Raw genomic sequence first — 27,489 nt, 5'->3', positions numbered from 1 at the left:
AGATCATTTTCAGCTCTGATCTCCAGCATCTGCAGACCTCACTTTCTCCTCACAGTCTTAGGATAAAGGTCAGTGATTCAGGGCATAGATGAGGAAACGTTCCCTCAGAGGGTTATGATACTTTTGAGAGTGCTGTATGTGCTCAGTTGTTGAGTAAATTTGAGATAGAAGTTCATAGATATTTGAGCGCTGAGGAGATTAAGCAATAGTGAGGTAGAAAATTAGCCAATGATTGTTTTGAAGGGAGGGCAGTCCAAGAGGCCCTCTGGGCCTTCGCCAGTTTTTTCTTGTATTCATTCACAGGATGAAGGCATCGCTGGCTTGATCAGCATTTACTGCCGATCCCTGATTGAGTCAACCTCAGTGCTGTGGCTCTGCAGCCACATGTAGGCCAGACCAGTCCTTCCCTAAACAACATTAGTGAACTAGATTGGTATTTTTTTCAGATAATTGGTAATGGATTCATAGTTGTCATTAGACTCTTAATTCCAGATTTTTTTTATTGAATTCAAATTCTGTCTACCATGGCGGGATTCGATCCTGGGTCCCCGGAACATTACCTGGGTCTCTGGATTAACAGTCCAGCAATAATACCACTAGGCCTCCACTTGTTATTTCCATATGTCCTTGCATATTCTGGTTAAAAATTAATAGATATGAAAGTTAACTATATTTCTCTGTCCACATGTACTGCCTGATCTGTTGAGACATTTCTGTTATTATTTCAAATTCCCAGCGTTTGCAGTATTTTACTTTACATGTCTATTTTCTGTCTTTTAGTTATCCTCAAGAGAAGAGACCATCACACTTGGATGGAGCACAACAATTCCGGTGAGTCAGAGTTCATTCATTGATGTGAGGCCTATTCCTTTCATCAATGAAATAGTTTCTACTCAAAAGGTTAGCATCCAAGTACTGCAGAGTACTGTACAGAGCTGATCCACTTCAAATGGCTGAACTGAGGGGCAGAGATAAACCTGCATTAGACAGTTGAAAATTTATAAAGAGATTTCATTGGATTAATTATTGGGAACAGGCAGTGGGTGACAGGATTTGTTCTTGGAAATGTGCACAAATGAAGGCCATTCACCCATTGAGCTCATGCTGTCCCTTCAAAAGTGCTCTCTAATTTGTCGCAGTCCCTCATTACTTTACTTTTCCATAGCCCTGCATTTTGATCTATAATTCTCTTTCAGAAAGTTAGTTTTGAACCTGCTTCCAATACTTTGTCAGACAATGCATTCCTGATCGTAACTGGTTGTTACATTAGAGGATATACTTGGATTAATTTCTGGGTTTTCCTTCATTAAAACACCAGGTTTGGATACAGTATGTGAATAATGTGAGATAATGCATGCTGAGTGTAGTGTGTTTGAGAGTATCAGTTAGTTTGGACAATGGTCGCTCGAGGTCTGGGGTGTTGGGTGGTTCTTCATCTCCTGTCTAAATCTGTCACTGACTTGTTCATTGAGACTGAGTGGTCCATCACTCCACTGCCATTGTACCATATGACCAACAGGAAGTTAGGTAAATTTTATTTCTCCGTTAAATGTGTGGGCTTTGCTGGTTGGGCCAGTGTTTAAAGTCCTTTCCTAATGCCCTTCGGAAGGTGGCAGTGAGCTGCCTTGTTGAAGTGCTGCGGCTCAGTTGGCGTAGATACACCCACAATGAAATTTAGGATGGAGCACTAAGATTTTGACCCATTGACAGTGAAGGAACAACGCGAGAGCTCTGATTTATCCTGTTGTTTGGCTTGGGAGGAAAATTCCAGGTGGTGGTATTCCTAGGTATCTGCTGATTTTTGTCCTTCTGTGTGACAGTGGTCATGGGTTTGGAAGGTACTATCTAAGGAGCCTTGGTGAATTTCTGCAGTCCCTCTTGTAGACGGTACACATTGCTGCAACTGAACGCCATTGATGGAAGGAGTGATTGTTTATGAATATGGCACCAAACAAGCAAACTACTTTGTCCTGGATATTGTCAAGTTTCTTGAGAGTTGTTCGAGCTTCACCCGTCTAAGCAAGTGGGGAGTACTCCATCACACTCCTGACTTGCACTTTGTAGCATTGAATCAATTAACCGAATACTCAATTATCCCACAAATACTGCCCACCAATCTCGTTTGGATAATCGAGGTTCCTCTGTAGACACTTTGGTGACAAAGAAATTTATTTACTCTTTATAAATTCTTCTACTATTTGTTCCTAGATGGTCAAAAGCCAACGAGAATCTTTTTGCGACGACTGGCTATCCAGGCAAGACGAACAGCCAATTACTTGTCCATCATTTGGGTCATCCACAGGTATGGTACAAATACAACCAGCAGGGTTTCTCAATAACTATCAATCAGTTTAAAAAGAACCTCTGTTTCTTTAGACCCTTACATTACATCAGGATTTAGGAACCTACTTTGCGGTCAATTAAGTACACTTATTGAAGTATTTCTGTGCTAGCATAGGAAACCTGGCAGCCAGTTTTACTTCAGCATAGTCTCACATGTAGCAATGTGATAGTGACTAGATAATCTGTTATTGGGTGATAATTGAGCAATAAATTTGGTCAAGGACATTGAGGATAAACATCCCTCCACTTCCTTGAAACAGCATCACAGGATCTTTTATATTTGCGATCGAGAGCAGATGTGATTCAGCAGGATGTTCCAAAACATTTCTGAGGCAGTGAATTTCTTTGTCACCAAAGTGTCTACAGAGGAACCTCTATTATCCAAACGAGATTGGGTGGTCAGTATTTTGTTTGGATAATTGATTATTCGGTTAAATGATTCAAAGCCTCTCCTCAGTGTTTTCTGAAGTTTCCTTTTGCCTTGCTCTTCCTGCCTTGCTCCCTCTCTCTCTGTCTCAGGGTTTGTTTCTGAGCAAGCACACATTTGTGTGTAAGGGACCTGCAGCATTGCTGAAGCCTCCGCATCCTCCCCCCACCCCGTTCAATGGGATTGACACAGCGAGCATTTGCTACGTCCACTCCCCATTTAGGAGACACCGTACGCAAGCTCCCACCTCCAACCAATACCCCCCCCCCCCTCCCCCACACCAACAGAAAGACTGCTGCGCCTTTGCAGGGTAAGTCTCAATAAAGTACACACACACACACACGCAGCCGCCTGAGACGGGAATTGAACCCTGGTACCTGGTGCTGTGAAGCAGCAGTGCTAACCACTGAGCCACCGTGCTGGGGACAATCAGTGCACATTGATTGACAGACCTGGGGGCTTACAGCCTATGTCTCTATTATTTCTGGCTGAGTTAACAAGGCATCCTCCTACGCATCTGAATATGAAAACCATCCAGTTATCAGTTTGTCACTTTCCAAAATCAAAGTACTCGCATTCTTTTGAATGTATATTCCTGTATTTTATTGAATGTTTCTTTGGTGCATCAGCAAGGTATGGTCTCGGCAACTAGACTCTTGCCAATACTGTGCCAATGCACTGCTAGTCCCTGAGCCATATCCACGATCCTGTTTGCAGCATGGGTACATTGTGAACTCTGGGCCACTGGTTAGACATTCAAATTTGGTCCAACCTATTATGTTCCTTCTTTTGGTCTTGCAGCATCATGCTCAGTGTTAGTGACTTGAAAAGGTTTGAGGCTGAGTTTTCATCCTCTGGCCCACCAACAGTTGGTATGGGTGAAGCTATTGTGAAGTGGCTATAATTGATAGCTGAGCAGGCCCAGATGAAAATTGTCATTCTTTCACAGGAGGTTCTTTGTAGTTCATACATGTCTCCCCAACTGTTGGCTTGAGGGTACCTCATTGAACTTGTAACATGGACAAATCCAAACGAGATTGCAAAGGATTGGAAACAAACAATGGGAGATAGTGTCCTAATATCAGAGAAGACCACATTGAGAATTCTGTGCATAACTAATTTGGGTTTATGAAGAAGTTATCATGGCATCTGAGGTTGAGTTTCTGCACTACAATCCAACAGGAATAATAATCAATTATGATGAGGAACTCTGCCCTCTTATACTTGAGGAGCTCAGCAGCAATATGTTCTGCTGTCTAACTGGAAAAGAGGTGGGAAGAAGAAGTTCCTTCTGCCCCTATCTAAGCCTAGCACAGATAGTGCACTTGGAGAACACTTTCTCAAGGGAATGAGAAATTCTAGGCCATCAAACCAACTATTGTTCCCTGGCCTAAAAATACTGAAATTATCAGCTACCACTGATGGTGGTTTGTGAGAATCTCCTGACAGCACCACTAGCTGCTTGTACACCAACAGCTCTTTAGTAATACTGGCACTCACACCATCTCACAGACTATATCCCTTTACACTCACACTCGTACACACATTCTCTCACAGACACTCATACCACCTCCGCCCTCCCCGGCACACACACACCCACCCACATACACAGACACACACATGCAGCCCGACACACACACACACACACACACACACGCAGCCCCACGTACACACACATGCGTGCGCGCGCAGCCCCCTGCACACACACGCAGCCCCACACTCACAAGCAGCCACGCACACACACGAGCACGCAATCCCACACACGTGCGCGCACGCACACACAAACACACAGCCCCCCACACACACATGCACATGCCACTCCACACGCACGGAGCTCCACACACGCACACAGCCACACACAAGCGTGCGCGCAGCCACACACATAACTTTCTACTGCAACATTTTGCCAAGCTCCACCTTTGTCCTGTACAGGACAATGTTGGAGAGATTATCTGGGGAAGGGGAGTTTAATGTACACCCCTGTGTAGAACTCCAGGGAAAGTGTGGGGAGAGAGGGCAGGGGGGCCGGGAAGTCAGTCCAGGAGTGTTCTCCGCAGCATTTCAACAAGCAGGGTTCATATTTAATCACTGTAAACAAAAGATGCAATCAGTGTAGGAAACACCTCTTTGATGTAATGTTTCTATCAGGACCTCGAAATCTCCTTTGGATAATCCGAAATTCGGATAATTGATATTTGGATAACTGAGGTTCCTCTGTACATTGTTATAGACAAACTCAGCAGCCAATTTGCACACAGCAAGTTCTTGCAAATAGCAAATAGGATAATTAGCTAGAGGCAGAGAAATAAATGTTGGCAGGGAGAGCACCTCCACTTCTCTGACTCTGAATGAAGAATAGTAGCTGAGGCAGGCTGACCCTGGAGTTTGACTAAAAAAAATCGAACTTTTTTTCTGTTTTCTTTCTGCAGGCCATTTTGTTTGGCTCGGCGTCTGTGGCTTCAGGACTGAGCTGGCACCGAACACTTCCATTATGTGCAATTGGTGGAGATCGGAAAGTTTTATTTTGGATGACTGAGATGTAGAAGAATATACTTCTGTTTTTTAGCCAGACTGTGAAGTATTTTCACACTGTGTTCTGGATTAATTGAAATGAGTTGATGTGAATATTAACTCAATCCATAGCACTAAAATACCCAGTCATCAGCTGGAGATGAAAATTAAAGATTTCTCCATTGTACTTGTAATTTTGTGGCTCATTTATTTGCAACAATAGCTATTTATGTAATTTTTAAAAATGTAGTAACTTTTCTCATTCATTTACAGGCTGTGAGCATCTCTGACATTTACTGTCCATCCATAGTTGCTCTTCAAACTGGGTGGTTAGCTGCCTTCTTGTATCAGTGTGGTGTAGGTAGACCACAATATTGTTAAAGGGAGGGAGTGCCAGGATTTTGACCCAGTGACAGTGAGAAAATAGAGATTTATTTCCAAATCAGAATGATGTGTGGCTTAGAAGGTGGTGGTGTTTCCATGCATCTGCTGTCCTTGTCCTTCTAGATGGTTGAGATTTTAGTTTGGAACGTGCTGTATAATGAGCATGGGTGAATTGTTGCAGTGTGTCTTGTATCAGGTACATGCTACTGCTCTTGATAGGGCTAGTAAATGTCAAAGGTGTTAGATGGTGGGGGGTGGGGAATTAAGCAGGTTATTTTCTCCTAGACTTTGACCATTGTTGAAGCTAAGCAAGTGAAAATTATTCAGTCACATTCATTTCTTATTTTATACTGGAACTTTGATGAACAGGCTGTTGTTGAGCAAGTGCTGTTTAATAGCACCATTAATAACTTCTGACAGTACACTGAATTGACCAGATAAAAACTGAAAGAACTGCAGATGCTGTAAAGTGTTCTGAGGAATTCAACCTAAAACTTTAACTCTGATTTCCCTCCACAGATGTTGCCAGACCTGCTGAGCTTTTCCAGCGATTTCTGTTTTTGTTTCTGTAATTGATCAGGTTGGATTTGGCTTGCTTTTTGTGGACAGGACATACATGGGCAATTTTCCACATTGCCGAATAGATGGCAGTGTTGTAGTTGTTCAGGAACATGTCCCAAGGTGCTCTGCAAGAGCATTATCAAACAATATATATGACACTGAGCCACGTGAAATGTTGGTAGGACTGATGACCAAAGCTTAGCCAAAGAGGTAGGCCTTACATAGTGTTTACAGCACAGAAACAAGCCGTGTAGATCTATGCTAATGTTAATGTTAAGCCTCCTCCCGTCATATCTCATCTCACCCCATTGGCATGCTTTTCTATTCCAGACTTTAGAGAGTGTGTTGGTGACTTACTTGCTGCAAGATTTGTAGCCTCTGACCTACTCACATAACCACAGTTTTTATATGGCTAGTTCAGTTCAGTTTCTTGTCATTGGTAACACCCTAGAACTTTGATTCAGTGATTGTGATACCATTGATTGTCGAGGGGCAATGGTTGGATTCTTTCTTGTTGGAAATGGCCATTGCCTGGCATTTGTGCAACATAAATGTTACTTTTCACATGTCAGCCCAAGCCTAGATATTGTCCAGGTCTTGCTGTCTTGGGATATGGAAGAGTTGCAAATAGTGCTGAACAATTTTGAGTCATCAGTGAACATCCCCCACTTCTGACCTTGTGATAGAACAATTTATAAAACGGATTCACTTTAACCACTCTCTGTGCTACTGATATCCACATTCTCCCCACACTTTATGAAGAAATTTCTTCTGAATTTCCAGTTGACTTTTATCACAATTATCTTATGATTTTATAAGAAAAAATATCATCTCTATGTCTAATGTATTGAACCTTTTTAAAGATATATGTCAAGGCACCACTCAGCATCTTAGTGAAAGAGATTAAGACGCGGGGAGGTTTAGGAAGGGAATTCAAGAGTTGATGATTTCTAACCAGCAGTATACTGGGATTCGCTAAGTGAGGCAGGAAAGTTGATCATGTACGTTCATTAGCATAGTATTGGTAATCGTAATCACCTTGGACCTGTTTATTTAGTGGAGCTCGAGAGGAATTTACTCATTATTTTTCCTGCCAGTTTCCGAGAGAATAATACTAAACTGGAAAAGGACGTGTAGTGGCTATAATCTCAATAATCATGAAGTGCTTCGAGAGACTGGTCATGGCCCACTTCAACTCCAGTCTCCCAGTCTGCCTCTATCACCAACAATTTGCCAACTAATGTAACAGGTCCACAGTGGGAGCTTTGACAAAGGGTCAGTTAGACCGAAACATCAGCTCTTTTCTCTCCTTACGGATGCTGCCAGACCTGCTGAGATTTTCCAGCTTTTTCTCTTTTGGCCACAGTGGATGGCATTTCCCTAGCCCTGCATGCATCCCTGGAACATTGAACAATAAGGACACCTACGTCAGACTCCTGCTCATTGACTACAGCTCTGCCTTCACTGTTATCCCCTCCAGACTGATCTCAAAATCCTGTGACCTCGGTCTCACCTCCGCCCTCTGCAACTATATCCTCAGCTTCCTGACCCACAGATCGCAATCAATGAAGATCGACAACAGCACCTCGTCCATAATAACTCTCAACACTGGAGTACCCCCAGGGATGTGTTCTCAGCCCCTACTGTACTCCCTGTACACCCACGACGGTGCTGCCAAATTCCAAATGAACACCATCACCAACACAAGTTCACTGATGACACCACCATAATGGGACGGATATCTAACAATGACGAGTCAAAATATAGAAGAGAGATAGAAATCTTGGTAAAATGGTGCAATGTGAACAACCTCTCTCTCAACATCGGCAAAACCAAAGAATTGATCGTTGACTTCAAAAAGAGAGGAAGAGAACCCACCCCATCTACCCCAATGGAGCTGAGGTTGAGAGGTCAAGTTCCTCAGAGTGACGATAACTGACACCCTGTCCTGGACCTCCCACATCCATGCGACGGTAATGAAGGCACAACAACGCCTCCTCTTCCTCTGGCTCAGGAAATTCGACATGTCCACAGGACCCTCACCAACTGCTACAGATGCCCCATTGAGAGCATACTGTCCAGGTGCATAACAGCCTGGTACGGCAACTGCTCTGCCCAGGCCTGTAAGAAACTACAGAAGGTGGTGTGCCCAGCCCATGGAAACCAACCTTCTAGCCATGGACTCCATTTATATATTGTTTTCTTTTTGGCAGGGATTAAATCAAAATAGAGTTGGAGGGGGAATAAAGCACTCCACTCCCTGTGGCGCCCACCTCTCCCTGAAAATCTTGAGGGTGTTGGTGGACACCGCGTGCTCCTTCTCCAGAGACACCCGGGTTCGAAAGTCACCACAGAAGTGGGACAGGCAGTCGGCCCTAACAACCTCCTCCATGGCCCGCTGCCTGAACCTGTTTATGGCCAGTTTGGCCAGGCCCAGGAGCAGACCAACAAGGAGGTCCTCAGACCTACCCTCCCCCTTCTGCACCGGGTGCCCAAAGATCAGGAGCGTGGGGCTGAAGTGCAAATGGGCTCTATTTACACGGCTTGCTGCCGTGCACCAGCAGTTTCAGGAAGTGTTTCTTCCCAGCCTTTATTAGACTGATGGACACTGTAGCGTCAAATAATGCTGATCTCGTCAAATGCACACCCTGTGCAATGGAACCTGTATGCCTCTTTTTAAGTCTCTCTGATCTCTACACACTTTCTTTTTATGATCTTCTTGTACTGCTGATAAACAAAGCTTCTCACTGTACCTTGGTACACGTGACAATCAATGAAGCCAGTGTGGTGATAGCAACATCAAACAAAAACTGCAACAGTGTAAGATGTTGGTCCACCATCATAGATCAGGGAAGGCAATGGTCTCATGGTATTATCATGACACTATTAATCCAGAAGGGCCAACCCTCGGTTGGAGGCTGAGAACACATCCTTGTGGGCTCCAGTGTTGAGTATTATCGTGGAGGAGATGCAATTGTCACTGATTTTCACTGATTACCTGATCTAGTCTACATGTGACTCCAAATCCAGAACAATGTGGTTGACTCTCAGCTGCCCTCTGAAATAGCCTAGCTCGCCACTCAGTTGTATCAGTTGCTATAAAGTCTCAACAAAAAAAAATGAAACGCAGAAGACCAAACAGCGTAAGCAGTAAGTGATAGACAGAACTAAAGAAATCCCACAACCAACAAATCAGATATAAGCTCTGCAGTCCTGCCACTTCCAGTCCAGGAATTGTGAACAATTAAACAATTACTGGAGGAGGGGGTTCCACAAATATCCCCATCTTCAATGATGGAAGAGACCAACACATCATTCCAAAGGGTAAGGCTGAAGCATTCGCAGCAATCTTCAGTTTGAAATGCCAAGTGGATTATCCATCTCAGCCTTGTCCAGAGATCCCCAGCATCACAGGTACCAGTCTTCAGCCAATTTGATTCACTCCACATGATATCAAGAAATATCCAAATCACTGCGTCCTGCAAATGCTATGGGCAGACAATGTCCTGGCAATAGTATTGAAGGCTTGTGCTCTAAAGCTTGCTGCTTCCCTAGCCAAGCTGTTCTGGTATAGCTATAGCACTGGCATTGACTCAACAATGTCAAAAAATCACCCAGGTATGTCCTGTAGACAAAAAGCAGGACAAATCTCACCTGGCAATTACCATCCTATCACTCTACTCTTAATCATCAATAAAATGATGGAAGGTGTCACCAACAGAGCTATCAAGCAACACCTGTTCAATGACTCTCAGTTTTCATTCTCCCAGGGCCACACAGTTCCTGGCTTCATTACAGCCTTGGTTCAAACAGGGGCAAAATGGCCAAATTCCGGAGGGGAGGTGAGAGTGACAGCCCCTGACATCAAGGCTGCATTTGACAAGAGTGTGGCAGGTATCAGGGGCAAACTTTTCAGTGATTGGAAACATACCTGACAATTAAGAAGATGCTTGTGGTGGTGGGAGGTCAACTGCAGGACATCTCTGCAGGAGCTCCTCAGGGCAGTGTCTTAGCCCAACACAACCATATTCAGTTGCTTCATCAATGACCTTCCCTCCATGATAACGTCAGAATTGGGGATGTGTGTGCCAGTGCTTGCACACTATTCAGCACCATTCACGACCTCTAAGATACTGAAGCAGTCCATGTCCAAATGCAACAAGACCTGGGCAATATTCAGGCTTTGGATGACAAGTGGCATGTACAAAAATGTTGGGCAATGACCATTTCCAATTTGAGGCAACCCAACCTCCACCCTTGTTATCATCACCGAATTTCCCACTATCAATATCCTGGGGTTATCGTTGACCAGAAACTCAAGTGGACTCACCACATAAATACAGTGGGCGGCACGGTGGCACAGTGGTTAGCACTGGTGCCTCTCAGCACCAGAGACCCGGGTTCAATTCCCACCTCAGGTCACTGTGTGGAGTTTGCACGTTCTCCCCGTGTCTGCGTGGGTTTCCTCCGGGTGCTCCGGTTTCCTCCCACAGTCCAAAGATGTGCAGGTCAGGTGAATCGGCCATGCTAAATTGCCCGTAGTGTTAGGTAAGGGGTAAATGTAGGGGTATGGGTGGGTTGCGCTTCAGCGTGTCGGTGTGGACTTGTTGGGCCGAAGGGCCTGTTTCCGCACTGTAACGTAATCTAATCTAAATCTAATCTACAGTGGCTAAAAGAGCAGGAGAAAGGTTAGGAACACTGCGGCAAGTACCTCACCTAATGATTCCCCAAAGCCTGTCCATCAAATAACTGACACAAGTCAGGAGTGCCTTGGAATACACCCCATTTTCCTGGATGAACGCAGCTTCAACAACACTCAAGAAGCTTGACACCTTACAGGTGAAGCAGCCTGTTTGATTGGTACTAAGTCCACAAACAACCATCCCATCCACCGCCGACGCTCAGTACAAGATACCCTACAGAAATTCACCAAACATGTTCAGACACCACCTTCCAAACTCATGACCACTTCCATCTCGAAGGACAAGGGCAGCAAATACAAAGGAACACCACCACCTACAAGTTCCCCTCAAAGCCACTCACCACCCTGACTTGGAAATATATTGCTGTTCCTTCAATGTCACTGTGTCAAAATCCTGGAAGTCCTTCCCTAAGAACATTGTGGGTCAAACTGCAATTCAAAAAGGCAGTTCAACACCTTCTCAAGGGCAACTAGGCAGCAGACAATAAATACTGGTCCAGCCAGTAATGCCCATGTCCCAAGAATGAATCAATCAAAGTCTCAGGTGCCCTATTTAATAAAATATATCATTTCTTTGGGAGCAGTTCAGAGAAGGTTCACTAGGATGGTCAGAGGGTTAGATAGGGTGGACAGGGAGAGCCTTTTTCCAAGTATGGCGATAGCGAGCACAAGGGGGCATAGCTTTAAATTGAGGGGTTAAAGATATAGGACAGATATCAGAGGTAGTTTCTTCACTCAGAGAGTAGTAAGGGTATGGAATGCTTTGCTTGCAACAGTAGTAGATTCGCCAACTTTATGTACATTTAAGTCATCATTGGACAAGCATATGGACGTACATGAATATTGTAGGTTAGATGGACTTCAGATTGGTATGACAGGTCGGCGCAACATCGAGGGCCAAAGGGCCTGTACTGTACTGTAATGTTCTATGTTCTATGTTCTATCCCTGAGATTGACTTATATGCAAAGGCTAAACACGTTGGGACTCCAATGAATAGAATTTAGAAGAATGAGCTGTGACTTCATTAAAAGATAGAATTCACAGGAGGCTTAACAGAGTAAATTTGAGAGGATGTTTCTCCACGTGAGAGTCTAGGACGAGAAGGCATGGTCTCAGAGTAAAGGGGCACTAATTTAAGACTCAGATGAGGAGGAATTTCTTCTCTCAGAGGGTTTAGAGTTTTTGGAACTCCTTCCCACAGAGAGGTGTGGGGGCAGACTTGTGTATATTTAAGGCTGAGATAGGTTCTTGATGAGTCAGGAAATCAAGGGTTATTAGGAAAACGTAGGAAATTGGATGTGAGGAATTTTGGATCAGCCATGATCCCATTGAATAGCGAAGTAGCCTCAAGGAGCTGAACAGCCTACTCATGTTCCTTTTTCTTATTGTCTTAAAAGCAAAATAACTGACTATCCCAAGTTTCCCTGCATAACAATTTCTATTATAAAACTAAGTGTGGCTGAATATTTTAAAGCTATTGTGCTGTTATAATCCAAGTTTTTGTAAATATTGGATAAGAATGTGTTGCTGGAAAAGCACAGCAGGTCAGGAAGCATCCGAAGAACAGGAAAATCCTTCATCAGGATCAGGGCTCCAGCCCGAAACATCGATTCTCCTGCTCCTTGGATGCTGTCTGACCTGCTGTGCTTTTCCAGCAACACACTCCTAACTCTGATCTCCAGCATCTGCAGACCTCACTGTCTCCTCATAAATATTGGATAAGTCAGATTTCAAAATGAAGTGTAGATTGATAGATCATATTTCATTTTTTTTCTACTTTAATGGTTTTTGATTTATCCACTCACAGGATGTGGACATCGCTGGGTGGCCAGCACTCATTGCCCATTCCTAGCTGCCCTTTAACTGTGTTGCTTGTGAGATGATGTCAGAGAGCAGCTGAGAGTGAACTACATTGTTATGGGTCTGCAGTCAAATGTAGGTCAGATCAGGTAAGGATGGTGGACTTGCTCCTCTGAAGGAAATCAGTGAGCCAGGTGGGGTTTTTTTTCCCAGATGGTTTTGTGGTCATCAGTAGATTCTTAATTCTAGATTTTTAAAAAAATTTGAATTCAAATTCCACCATCTGCCGTGGCAGGTTTCAAACCTGGGTCCCTCGAACATGAGCTGAGTTTCTGAATTAGTCTAGCAATGATTCCACGAGGCCATTGCCTTCCCAATTCAATTATTTTCCTGAAACATAAGCCCAACAGGCTACAGATTTGGTTTTAATAATAAAACAGAAGTTTATTACATGAAAGGAAACGGTGACACGGTAGTTAGCACTGCTGCCTCACAGCGCCAGAGACCCGGGTTCAGTTCCCGCCTCAGGCGACTGACTGTGTGGAGTTTGCACATTCTCCCCGTGTCTGCGTGGGTTTTCTCCGGGTGCTCCGGTTTCCTCCCACAATCCAAAAATGTGCAGGTTAGGTGAATTGGCCATGCTAAATTGCCCGTAGTGTAAGGTGAAGGGGTAAATGTAGGGGAATGGGTCTGGGTGGGTTGCGCTTCGGCGGGTCGGTGTGGACTTGTTGGGCTGAAGGGCCTGTTTCCACACTGTAAGTAATCTAATCTAATCTAGAAATAAAGCAAGCCATACTATCTACATATAAGGCAATTTAAAAGTGTTCAAACCCCAGCAAAATAAAATCCAATCTAACCCCAACACCATCACTTTACAGATAATTGAAATCCAGAGACATTTTCCTTCCCTGGAAACTCTGGAGGTTGATTTAACTGCTTCTTTGCAATGTTGATCCTGTGAGCTGCACAGCCTTTTTCTTTGACAACTAAGATATTAGACTTTCTCAGCTGTGAGTAACCAATGGAGAGATCTAACCAAGCCCTCCTGTTTAGAAGTTTTCACAAAATGAAACCCTTATGAGAGGTAACTCATTCATTAACTGCTCTGAACAAACTCCTATTTACTCAGACAAACCATTCTTGCAGCTAAGTTCAGTTAAATATCTTCTGAACTGAGTTCAGAATATTTGCTCATCCGAGCTTCTGCTAAACTACTGGCTGATTTTTTTTTCTTGCAATGTAAAAAGCACAATATAAACAAACTTGTCTTAATACTCCAATAAGTTTCCAATCATCTTCTCTCTGCCACATATTGATTTTAAATCAAGATGCTGAAAATACTGACTTAGTTAGTTATTGAAGACCTTCACACAAATTAACTAAACCCATGTACCACTAGTTTAAAATCTAAACTGTAGAAAGTATATAAACGTACATCTTTTATCACAATAGCATTTAAATCAAGAAATATTTTAAAAATGCAGGGAAATGAAATTAGAGGGGAAAGAAAGGTTATTAATGGGACGAATGTTTGCCTCCTGTGAAACTTTCATTCCTGTAACACTTTTCACATTCTTAAGATAACTCAATGTTTTACAGCTGTCCAATGGTTACTCATAGCTGTGAAAGTCTAATATCTTAGTTGTCAAAGAAAAAGGCTGTGCAGCTCACAGGATCAAAACTCAGAGTTTTGAAATTTGCGAATATAAAATAAAGAATTGTGGCTATTGGAAATCTGAAACAAAAACAGAAATTGCTGGAGAAACTCAGCAGGTCTAGCGATATCTGTGGAAAGAAAACAGAGTTACCATTTTGAGTCCAGTGACCCTTTTTCAGGACATTTTTGTGTTTGATTTGAAATGTGGTCACTCTTGTGTGAAACTGAAAAGTTAGTGTAAGACGGCAATGAGACAAAAGGTATTGATAACCTACTTTGGTTGAATGGTAAAAATTGGTCCCAAACACCTATCAAAAATAGCAGTGAGAGTTATTTTACATCTACTTGTGAGGACTGTGGGTTTAGGAGGTGCTGTTAAAGAATTTTTGTTAAGATGCTGAAGTCTTGGGACAGTGAATGTTGAAGGTGCTGATCAAGCCAGCTGCTTTTTTTTCCCTGGATGGTGATGAGTTTCTTCAGTGTCATTGGAGATGCAGCCATCTTGATTTCTGCCTTTTAGATGATGGATAAGCTTCAAGGAGACAGGAGGTGAGTTCCTCACTGCAGAATTCCCAACCTTTGACCTACTTTTGTAGTTAAAGTAAAAATGTAAACCACTAGTTGAGAATTCATCCAATGAGGAAATGATTTGGTATTCTACATCTCTGAGCTGAAATCTGACTGCATTTGGAATCTGCTCAAATCTTTGGTTGAAGTGGAATGTTTAACATAAGTTGTTATAAGATGATCATTAGAAGTTTGGAATATGTAATCGTTGATGAAATCACATTTGATTTCCTTAAGGAGTTTCCCAACAAGTGTATCTGATAGTTGTTAACATTATGGTAATACTAATTTAGGACAGAGTCCAAGCAAATTTGGAACAAGCATTAGAAATGACCTCACACAAAGTAAAGTTTGTATGCTGGATCTGTTCTGGGACAAACATGGTGATGGAAAGTTTCCTAGTATATCTCAAAAAGAGCCATCAGCTGTCCTGTTTCTGAGATCACTTGTGTCCAATTAGGTTACCAAAAGCCTGGGGATCACACAAATTCAGTGGGATGCTGGCTAATTATATTTAGCTCAAAACGTTAATCTTTCCAGATGCAGTCTGACATGATCCAACCACAACATCTCTCAGCCAGAGTTCTGTGATTATCAGTGCGAAAGCGAGAACTCGATGTGCTTGTAACCATAAAGTATTTCCATTCACTTTAACTATTAAACTGTCCCTCATGGCTAAATGGTGCAAAACAAATTGCTGCTCAGGTACAATCATATTTTTACAATTTTGTTTACGTGCAACAATTTAGATTGAATATCAGATGTTTTATGCAATTAGTATTAGCGAGTCGGACAGTGAAACAGTGCAAAAACAATATCAATGATACTTCCAGAATGTTCACGATCATGATCAGCCATTCCAAGTGTGACAGAAATTTGAGAGGTGTTACAACTGCTGTAGACCATTGAGCCCCATGAGTCCCTGACACTATTCTAGATCATGGCTGATCATTTACTTGCACTATCTCCATATCCCTCATTGTCAGTGATATCTAGAAATCAATAAATCCCTATCCTGAATGTTATATTTTCCATAGATCTCTTTGGTACAGAATTCCAAACACCCTCTAGGCTTTGAGTGAAGAAGTTCTTCCTCATCTCAGTCCTAACTGGCTTGCCTTTAATTTTGAGACTGTTCCTCCTCAGTTCCAGATTATGCCAGCCAGCTGAAACAATTTTTCTGTATTTAGCCCATCTAGCCCTTTAAGAATTTTATAATGTTCAATGAGATCACCGCTCATTCTTTTAAACTCTGGAAAATACATATCCCTCATTTTCGCCTTCTAGGTCACTAACGCCTTTCGTGTCTGGTGAACCATCAGTGCATTCCCTTAGGTCAGTGGACCAAAAGTACACATAATATTCCAGGGATTGGATTAGATCTGAACTCTGCAGTCCATATATACTGGCTCCACAAATATCCCTATGATCAATAATGGGAGAGCCCAGCACATCAGTGTAAAAGTGTTGCATGAATCTTCAGCTTGAAGTACCAAGTGTATGATCTATCTGGGCCTCCTCCAAGGGTGCCAGCACCACCGATACCAGTCTTCAGCCAATTCAATTCACTCCACTCCACATGACATCAAGTAATGGTTGGAGGCACTAGGTACTGCAAAGCCTATGGGCCCTGGCAACGTTCCAGCAACAGTATTTTAGATGTGTGCTCCAGAATTTGCCATATCCCTAGCACGAATACCAACATTTGCCAAATGCAGGCTTCCTTCCAAGCCACATATCATCCTGACTTGGAACCATTTCTTCAGCGTTGCTGGGTCAAAATTCTATACCTCCCTCCCTAACAGCATTGTGGGCATTTCTACAGCACATGGACTAATGGACTACAATTGTTTGAGAAGACAGCTCAGTACCATCTCCTCAAGGTCTTACTAGGGATGAGCAATAAATGTTGGTCTAGCCAGAGGCACCCACATCCCATGTATGAAGAAAACAGGTGCAGTCTCACCAAGGTACTACACAATTGTAGCAAAACATTTTCACTCCTGTAATTGAATGCTGTTGTGATAAAGGCCAATATACCATTTTATTGTCTTAATTGCATTCTGTACCAGTTTGGAGAAAGTGAGGACTGCAGATGCTGGAGACCAGAGTTGAAGAATGTGGTGCTGGAAAAACACAGCAGGCCAGGCAGCATCCGAGGAGCAGGAGAATCAAAGTTTCGGGCATAAGCCCTTCTTCAGGAATGAGGCTGGTGAGCTAAGCCGGCTGAGATAAAGGGTAGGGGGGAGGGAATTTGGGGGAGGGAGGTCAAGAGGGCGGTGCTGAATCCGGGGGTTGGGACTGAGATTTTGCACCTGCACTTCCACACACATCATTTACTGTATTCATTGCACCCGATGTGGTCGCCCCTACATTGGGGAGACAGGCCGTCTACGTGCGGAACGTTTCAGAGAACACCTCTGGGACACCCGCACCAACCAACCTAACTGCCCCATGGCTGAACACTTTAGCTCCCCCTCCCACTACGCCAAGGACATGCAGGTCCTTGGCCTCCTCCATCGCCAGACCCTGACCACACGACGCCTGGAGGAAGAGCGCCTCATCTTCCACCTAGGAACCCTCCGACCACACGGGATGAATGTAGATTTCTCCAGCTTCCTCATTTCCCTTCCCCCCACCTTATCTCAGTCCCAACCCCCATATTCAGCACCACCCTCTTGACCTGCAATCTTCTTCCTGACCTCTTCCCCCCCCCACCCCCACTCCGACCTATCACCCTCACCCTCATCTCCTTCCACCTATCGTATTCCCAGCACCCCTCCCCCAAATTCCCTCTCCCCTACCCTTTATCTCAGCCCGCTTGGCACATCTGCCTCATTCCTGAAGAAGGGCTTATGCCCGAAACATCGACTTTTCTGTACCAGTATGTTAGCTTTCAGTAATTTGAATTGAACTGAATTAACTTTATTGTCACGTACTCAGGTGTGTAGTGAGAGGTTTATAAGTGACCACTTATAGTGCCATCTTAGGTACAAAAGCACCTAAGTACAGCTGTTCCAGTTACAAGATCAATTACAGCTCGAGTCCTTTGAAAAGAATAAAATTCCTGGAAGCGATGGCTTAGTAGCCGAGTTCTATTCTGCTTTCTGGAACTTGATTAGCCAGGACCTGTTGGAAGTGTATGACAATATGTTTCTGGCAGGTACCATGAGCGAATCCACGAGGAAAGGTATCATCACCCTCATCGACAAGTGGAAGGGGAAAGAGGAAGAACATAAGAAATTGGCAACCAATCTCGCTGTTAAATGTTGATTACAAAATATTGTCAAAGGTCATTGCCAACCAGGTAGGGTCTGCTCTGAGACTGGTGATTCACCCCAACCAAACCTGTGCTGAAACGGGCAGGAAGATTGCTGAGAGTCTTGTGCTCCTCAGGGATACAATCGCCTACGTGCAAGATAGCGGGTGTTATTATCGTCCATGCGATTTTAACAGGTTTGTGATCAGATTTCAGTGACATATTGAACTGCAATGACCAGGACTATATTGTATCTGGAGCCTTTTTCTACCCTTACACCTGGTGAGATGTGTGTGATTTTCCTTCACCTGTTCTGACATAGAGGACCTTTTGGAACACCCTTTGTCTGGCACCTCCACCCTAGACTTGCTGCCACGTTCCAGGTTCCGACTACATCACTCAGAGAATCGGAATGCACATGCCTCTCCATCACAAAGTGACAAGCTATCTCTCTGAACAAATGTCTGATAAAAGCAAATAAATGGCAAAATGTCACAACTTATTTTCAGTGAGGTTCAGTCCTATATAGATGGGGATTAGGAAAGACAGTAAACACTATAGAAAACTTATAGAAATGAACAGGAGATTTTGTCATTAACTGAGGCAATAATAAAAAAAAGGGACATGGGGACACACACACACACTGGGTCATGGGGACACACACACAGGGACATACACTCTCTCACCCACATACTGGGACATGGGGACACACACACAGGGACATAAACTCTCACACACACTGGGACATGGGGACACACGCACACACACACTGGGTCATGGGGACACACACACACTGGGACATTGGGACACACTCTCACACACACTGGGTCATGGGGACACACTCTCACACACACACTGGGTCATGGGGACACACACACACAGACAGACTGGGACATGGGGACAAACACACTGGGTCATGGGGACACACACACAGGGACATACACTCTCTCACACACAGAGACTGGGTCATGGGGGGACACACACACAGGGACATACACTCACACACACACACACTGGGTCATGGGGACACACACACACAAAGTCATGGGGTCACACACACTGGGTCATGGACACACACACAGGGACATACACTCTCTCTCACACACACACTGGGTCATGGGGACACACACACACACTGGGTCATGGACACACACACAGAGACATACACTCTCTCTCTCTCTCACACACACACACTGGGTGATGGGGGACATTGGGACAGACACAGCCTCCCTTGGGGGCGGGGCTATGATGAGGACACGCCCACATGCTCTTCTCCCGCCCCTGACCGCACTTGCTTCCCTTCCGGGTCAGGGGTTAGGAGGTGTTTCCGGGCGGAATGGACGCGGACGGGCTCCCGCTGGTGGGATCAGGGATCGACCTGCTCCGGGTGAGGGGATCGGGGATCGTCTTCACCGGGAGGGACAGAGACCCGGAGGCGGGGGCCTGGATTCCTGGAGCGGTTTTATCAGCGATAGTTTAAATGTTCACCCCTCAACTCTGACCTCAACCCCAGACCCTCGTCTTAACCCCTGACCTCTAACCTCAGCCACAGCCTGCATCCTCACCCTTGCCCCCTTAATGCCCCTACCTGATCTTAACCCCTTGATCCCAGACCTATCCCCGGAATCCTAACCCTGACCCTTAACCATAACCTTAACCCTTTCAACTCAACCTTAATCCACACAATCCCCAAACCACAACATTGACACCTCATCTTAAACCCGAGCCGTAACCTCTGAATCCTGAACAGGCTGGGGCTGTTTTCCCTGGAGCATCGGAGGCTGAGGGGTGACTTTATAGAGGTTTACAAAATTATGAGGGGCATGGATAGGATAAATAGACAAAGTCTCTTCCCTGGGATCGGGGAGTCCAGAACTAGAGGGCATAGGTTTAGGGTTAGAGGGGAAAGATATAAAAGGGACCTAAGGGGCAACGTTTTCACACCGAGGGTGGTACGTGTATGGAATGAGCTGCCAGAGGATGTGGTGGAGGCTGGTACAATTGCAACATTTAAGAGGCATTTGGATGGATATATGAATAGGAAGAGTTTGGATTGGTGGTGCTGGAAGAGCATAGCAGTTCAGGCAGCATCCAAGGAGCAGCAAAATCGACGTTTCGGGCAAAAGCCCTTCATCAGGAGATTCCTGATGAAGGGCTTTTGCCCGAAACGTCGATTTTGCTGCTCCTCGGATGCTGCCTGACCTGCTGTGCTCTTCCAGCACCACCAATCCAAAATCTGGTTTCCAGCATCTGCAGTCATTGTTTTTACCTACATGAATAGGAAGGATTTGGAGGGATATGGGCTGGGTGCTGGCAGGTGGGATTAGATTGGGTTGGGATATCTGGTCGGCATGGACGGGTTGGACCGAAGGGTGTGTTTCCATGCTGTACATCTCTATGACACTATGACTCTATAATGTGAAAAATTAACTCAAATATCTAAACACCTATCAGCATGAATTTGCAAAAAGGAAATTGTGCTTGACCAATGTACTGGAATTCGTCAAAGATGTAACTAATAGAGTTGATTGGGGGTGCAAGTGGATATCACTTATTTGGACCTGCAAACGCTTTCCACAAAGTTCAACATAAGAGATTAATGTGTAAAACTAAAGTGCACTAGATTGAGGTGTAGTATATTAAAAATTGGTTCGTAGATAGGAAACCAAGAGTAGAAATAAACAAGTCTTTTTCTGTATGGCATGCAGTGACTAGTGCGGTTTTTTCCAGGGATTGGTGTTCAGGCTCCAGCTATTCATGCTGCATGTTAATGATTTAGGTGAAGGAATTAAATGTAATATCTCAAACTTTACAGATGACACATATGACTGGGCGGCACAGTGGTTAGCATTGCTGCCTCACAGTGCCAAAGACCCGGGTTCAATTCCCGCCTCGGGCAACTGTCTGTGTGGACTTTGCACATTCTCCCCGTGTCTGCGTGGGTTTCCTCCGGGTGCTCCGGTTTCCTCCCACAGTCCAAAGATGTGCAGGTTAGGTGAATTGGCCATAATAAATTGCCCATAGTGTTAGGTGAAGGGGTAAATGTAGGGGAGTGGGTCTGGGTGGGTTGCTCTTCGGAGGGTCGGTGTGGCCGAAGGGCCTGTTTCCACGCTGTAAGTAATCTAATCTAAATCAAATCAAATCAAATCAAAGCTGGGTGGAAGGGTGAGCTGTGAGAAGGATGCAGCGATGTTGCAGTGTAAGTTGGTCAGACTGAGTGAATGGGTAAGTGCAGCGCCAATGCAACATAATGTCGATTAATGTGAGATAATACACTTTGGTGGGAAAAATGGGAGGGCAGATTATTATGTGAATAGCTATAAATTGAGAGAGGGGAATGATCAGCAATTCCTAAGTGTCCTTGTACATCAGTCACTGAAAATAAGAATGCAGGTGCAGCAGGAGGTAAAGAAGGCAAATAGCCTTCCAGCAAGAGGATTTGAGTTCGGGAGCAGGGATGTCTTGCTGCAATTATATAGGGCACTTCTGGAATATTGTGTGTAGTTTTGATCTCATTATCTGGGGTAGGATGCTCGTGGTACACAGTGATTGCGGTGAAGGTTCACTAAATTGATTCCTGGGAAGGCAGGACTGATGTATGAGGAGAGTTGAGTCAGTTACGGTTGTATTCATTAGAGTTTAGAAAAAGTGAGGGAGGGTGGGGGTTCTCACAGAAATCTATAAAATTCTAACAGGACTAGGCAGGTTCGATGCTGGAAGGATGTAGGGGAGTCCAGAACCAAGGGCCATAATTTAAGGATAAGAGTTAAATCTTTCAGGAGATCAGGAGCAATTTCAACCAGCCAATGATGAGCCAATGGAATTTGCTGCCACAGAAAGTGGAAAATATTATTTTTAAGAAAGAGCTAGATAAAACTTTTATGGCTAAAAGGATAAAGGAATATCAACCATGATCATAAAAATTGGCAGAACAGGTTTGAGGGCAAATGGCAAACTTCTCTCCAACATTCTGTGTTTCTTAATGCTTAATCCCTAGTTTTCACCCCAAAACTAATATAGACCCCTAATCAAAATCTTAACCCCGAAACTCAGTCTGTAACTTTAATGTCCCTCTTTGCTCTGCAATTGTAGTTTCTTTTAAAACAATTTATGAGGTCTAGCTTTAGTTTTAGTGCACAGCAAATGGATTTATGTTTATCTCAAGTTGTTTTATAACCAGCAAGGTAAATAATGGATCTTCAAGTTTTGTTTGAGACTACTGGAACGTTTAGATTCAGTTGGATGTTGAGTGGGGCAGTCATATGAAGGTGTTGCATAAGATGATGGTTAGGTCCAGTGCTTCTCAGAAGGAAGGCTATATTGAACTGATAAAGCATGGAGCTGGAAAAAGCATAGCAGATCAAGTAGCATTAGAGGAGCAGAGGACTTGACGTTTCAGGCCAGAGACTTCATCAGTGCTTATGAAAGGTTCTGACCTAAAATGTCGACTTCCTTGTTCCTCTGATGGTGCTTGACCTGCTGTGCTTTTTCCAGCTCCACACTTTATTGACTCTGACTTTCCAGCATCTGCAGTCCCAACTATCTTCAGCGAATTGCGAACTAGCTTATCTTAGCGTGAAGAATCAGTGTTAGTTCCAGACCAGAGATGTTGGATGAAACCCTGAAGAGATTTCTTAAAGCTGAATACATGTAAACTCAGGCATTTGATAGCTTCAGAAAAAAAGTTATCTGCAGTTCCAAGCTCTAAGTTGAAGTTACAAGTGAGCACGGTGGCACAGTGGTTAGCACTGCTGCCTCACAGTGCCAGAGACCCGGGTTCAATTCCCACCTCAGGCAACTGTCTGTATGGAGTTTGCACATTCTCCCCATGTCTGCATGGGGTTTCCTCCCACAGTCCAAAACTGTGCAGGTTAGGTGAATTGGCTAAATTGCCCGTAGTGTTAGGTGAAGGGGTAAATGTAGGGGAATGGGTCTGGGTGGGTTGCTCTTTGGAGGGTCGGTGTGGACTTGTTGGGCCGAAGGGCCTGTTTCCACACTGTAGGTAATCTAATCTAAACCTTCAGAGATGTTGGATTCGGGAAATCCGGTGTGCGTATTGTGGGAGTAGTCTTTTGGGTACTGTACCAGGGATGTATTTTCCTTTCAGTTTATAAATGAATCATTTGGGATTATATTTTGACTGTATGTTTAAAAAGTTTGCAGCAGTGTTTAAAATCTGCAGCACTGGATCTTATGATTTAGTGACAGACCAATTCATTAAAACCATAACATAGCAAATATGATCTAGTGAGCCAGATTTCAATCTGGAATCTTACCAGTCCAAAAAGAATATCAGCTGGAAATGGAACACTATTCATTATTTTTCAAGCTCATGTTCCTTAATTTAGGATTTTTTGGTGTGTGTACTTATTTGGTACAGAGAGTCTCCAGGTTGCAAATGGCTTCCATTCTGGAATCTGTTCTCAAGTTGATTTGTATACAAAGTTAGAACACAATGCAAAACATCTGTGCGTAAGTATTGGACATGTTTGTATGTTGATCTTTAAAATTGCACCACGGTATAGAATTGTGTTTGTAAGTCAGACTTTGGTAAATCGGGTACCCCCTGTATTTATGTACTGCACCTTTGGAAACTCTCTGAATATTTCCCAATTCTTCAATCTGCATCTTCATCTCTAAACAAAATTGACTTAAGCTTCCTGAATTGTCTTTCTATAGTCAGGACAATGTGAAATTGATCTTGGATTTTTCACTGCAGGTTCCAGCCATCCAGCAACAAAGGACTGTGGCATTTCTCAACCAGTTTATTGCACACACTGTCCGGTTTCTGAATCGGTTTTCAACTGTTTGTGAAGAGGTACTTCATAAAATTCCTTCTGTTTGTTTCTGATTAATTGACTGCTAGCGATGGATGGTTTTCTTGTACATTGTCTCATTTACAATGCTTATATTCTGCAGAAGTGTGAAATACAGTGTACCTGGGCGATATTTTTTGTGTTCACCTGTTTTTTTTAAAATGTGCAGCAAAGTTAACTGTATGCGGCTAATAATTTAATGTAATGCCATGTGACTGTGTCTCTCCTGTTGCTGGGTTTGAATTCAGGTTACAACACTGGTTCCTGACAGTTTCAACAATAATTCTGTAAATCTGTGGACTATACCTACAACTGGGAGTTATCAGCATTTGTTGCCCTTTTCTAATTGCACTTAAACAGGGGCTATTTATGAGGGTAGTCAAGAATTAACCACATTGTTGGGGGTCTGGAGTTACATGTAGACCATTAACTGAACTGTGATGAACTTTGTCTTAATTTTACTTCCTTTCATTAATGTGTATGACCTCTAGGCGCCTGATGAAGGGCTTATGTCAGAAACATTGATTCTCCTGCTACTCGGATGCTGCCTGACCTGTGCTTTTCCAGCACCACACTCTCAACTCTGATCTCCAGCATCTGCAGTCCTCATTTTCTCCCTGCCATGGTCGGGTGACTTATAAAACTTTTCATTGTATTTTTCATGTAAAAGTACATGTGACACTAAATTTTTATCCCATTCTATCCTTCCCATTCTCTCTCATACATTTAAACACATTTACTCAGCACTCCTCACTAGATTGTTTGTTTGAATGTCACTGGTTGCTGTTTTATTAAATTATCCACCTGTCATTCCACTTTGAAACTAATATGTTGCTTATTACAAACTTTATTGTGTTTGAGAGTCATGATAAGGTTGCTAGGTGGCACAGCTTGATTAATAATTTAAGTAGACAGGAAAATGCCCTGGAGGTACAGGTCAAATCCCATCTGATGTATCATAGGAAGCCACTCAGCTACAAGAAGGTTAAAAGAAATAGAACTGCATCGACCACCTAGCTCAGGTTGGATACCAGAAGCAGCAATAGCATACTCCTTCTAGTGTACCTGTGCCAAATAGACTGCAGTAGTTCAAAAACACAATTCACTACCACCTTTCCAAATACAAATAGAACTGGACAATAAATGCTGACCTGTCCAGTTATGATATATTGCATGAAAATATTTGAAAAAGTACAAATAAAAATTGACATGTTTTCTACATTTAAAATCCATTGTAACTTCTGTTTTCCAAGTGTTTGTGCAGTTATTACAAATGTGTAATTAGTTTATCCTCTCTGTTTCAGAAACTGGCCAGTCTTACTTTACGTATCCAGCAAATTGAAACAACTCTCAATATTCTGGAAGCAAAGGTGAGCTTTGAGGCTGGGAATGTATCATCATATTTCACTCTGTATGCTTTGTAACAAATGCATCAGCAGTGGTTTATGACAGCAGATCGAGTTGCATGTTGAACACATCAATTTGCAGTGAGGTCTTGACTGTGGATTGGAAGCAGCAGATTGCGATAAAGGGTGTTTGGATGGCCAGGCAGAATTGGTTTCTTAACAGTCAGTTTAACACCTGCTGTGAGACTTGTCCCAATCACTCCAAGTGATTTTGTAAATATTTTGGGAATTGAGTTTTGAATTTGGGATTTACTAGTTGCTAAAACAAACAGAAAATGCTGGAGAAATTCAGCATCTGTGGAGAGAGAAAAACAGTTAACTTTTTGAGTCCGATATATCGTCTAATTACTTTTTAAAATTTGTTTGAGAGTGGTTGATGTTGCTGCAAGGCCAGCGTTTGTTGCCCCTGCTAATTACTTTTAAGAGTGTAGTGTTCAGCCACTGACTAGAACTGCTAGATTAGATACATTGATGATACTATGAGGAAGAGGGTTCCAGCTTATTAACCATGTGACAGTGAAGGAATGGCAATGTGATTCTGAGTCAGGGTGGTGAGTGGTTTGGAGGGCAACCTGTTGATGATGGATCTTCCATCCATCTTTATAAGTGGTGGAAGTCGCAGGTTTGGAAAGTATGTCTTGTAGGGGATCATTAGAAGTGGTGGTATTCCCTCGCACCTGCTGTCTTTGTCTTTCTTGGAAGGTGCAAATAAGGGAGCCTTTCCATATCTGCGCAGTGCCCCTTATAAATGGCAGAGTTACAGATGTGGTGATTTTTCAGTTTATAATTGGTTTTCTTATTTTTCCTGATACTTGCTGTTTCTTTAAACTCTATCATATAGCCCAGTTGTCTCCAAACATTAAGAACATGATCACTTTTTTGAATTTAAGTGCATACCAGGTCTACTTGAAGAATATGTAGAATTAGCAATTTATTTTCAATGCTATATAAATCTAAAGCCAGTGGGTATGTGATTATCCATGTTGTCCTCTATTCACCAATTGGTAGTGTGACATCTGTGACTGTACATTACCTGCCAGTGCCTTGAAGCCTGTAGTTTGTCTGTTTGTAAGATTGGAGCAATACTTGGACCTAATTATCTTCATTTGGGAGAATGCTATCCCACAGAGGGATGTGGAGCCAAAGTAAGCTTCCGCTTTAAAAGCAGGGAAGGGAATGAGAGGATTGTAGTGTGACATCTGTGACTGTACATTACCTGCCAGTGCCTTGAAGCCTGTAGTTTGTCTGTTTGTAAGATTGGTGCAATACTTGGACCTAATTATCTTCATTTGGGAGAATGCTGTCCCACAGAGGGATGTGGAGCCAAAGTAAGCTTCCGCTTTAAAAGCAGGGAAGGGAATGAGAGGGTTGGCTATTTTTCTCTGTTTGCAAGTTCCCAAAAATTGCTGTCTCAAGCTGGCTTTCAGCTCAATACCATTTTGTGCAGTAACTATCTCCACATCAACCTTGCAGCTTTGAAAATCAAATCCCTGGTGGAATTTGGTAGCTAACCCACCAATGTATAATTGAAGGAACGGTTTTGAGACAAACATGATGAATTGTTCCAATACATCAATTCTTGTGCTAACTTCCTCAGGGTTTTGCAGAAGTTTTCTGGTGGTGTTATTTTGTTTATCTTTAACTATGTTTCTAATATTTTCTTCCAACTTTGAATGTGTTGCAGCATTTTGTTTTTTTAATTGGGAGGACCACAGACCCAGTTCCAGTTTGAATGCATTTACAGTACTGAGCCTATGTTAATGCGACACTGTCCTTTCTCTACAGTTCAGAGTTCAGCTCATTCAGTTTTGCCGTTATGTTTGTAAGGAACCCAAAGGGCAGTTACACATTGCTCAACAGCTCTCTGTGTACTTTATTCCTTTATTTAATAAAAATAACAATTCAGGAATCAGATCTAAGAAATCTTTGCAGCACAGTTACTTGATTTAACCATCTCACATCAGCATTGACAATTAGCTCTCCCTGGGAAACATTGAGTTCATTGAGTAAGGATTCAAACAAGCAGTGCTGAAAGGATTACAATCTTAAAAGCAC

The 27,489-nt window shown here is 43.3% G+C and overlaps 2 protein-coding genes across 2 annotated transcripts in view; both read left to right on the top strand.

The window, feature by feature from the left end:
• nup37 (nucleoporin 37) overlaps positions 1-5,468 on the top strand; it is a 45,010-nt gene extending 39,542 nt beyond the window's left edge. The window contains exons 7-9 of the mRNA XM_043708754.1: positions 781-831; positions 2,209-2,302; positions 5,200-5,468. Coding sequence (XP_043564689.1) covers positions 781-831; positions 2,209-2,302; positions 5,200-5,313 — 259 coding nt within the window. The 3' untranslated portion in view covers positions 5,314-5,468. The remainder of the gene's footprint in view (positions 1-780; positions 832-2,208; positions 2,303-5,199) is intronic.
• A 14,046-nt stretch (positions 5,469-19,514) lies between these two features.
• Positions 19,515-27,489, top strand: part of washc3 (WASH complex subunit 3) — a 49,357-nt gene continuing 41,382 nt past the window's right edge. Inside the window, exons 1-3 of the mRNA XM_043708751.1 lie at positions 19,515-19,599; positions 23,932-24,030; positions 25,333-25,398. Coding sequence (XP_043564686.1) covers positions 19,549-19,599; positions 23,932-24,030; positions 25,333-25,398 — 216 coding nt within the window. The 5' untranslated portion in view covers positions 19,515-19,548. The remainder of the gene's footprint in view (positions 19,600-23,931; positions 24,031-25,332; positions 25,399-27,489) is intronic.

The sequence above is a fragment of the Chiloscyllium plagiosum genome, chromosome 19 (assembly GCF_004010195.1).
Source record: "Chiloscyllium plagiosum isolate BGI_BamShark_2017 chromosome 19, ASM401019v2, whole genome shotgun sequence".
NCBI classification, from domain to species: Eukaryota; Metazoa; Chordata; class Chondrichthyes; order Orectolobiformes; family Hemiscylliidae; genus Chiloscyllium; species Chiloscyllium plagiosum.
Note: the sequence above shows the minus strand (reverse complement) of the source record. Positions and strands in the feature narration are given on the sequence as shown.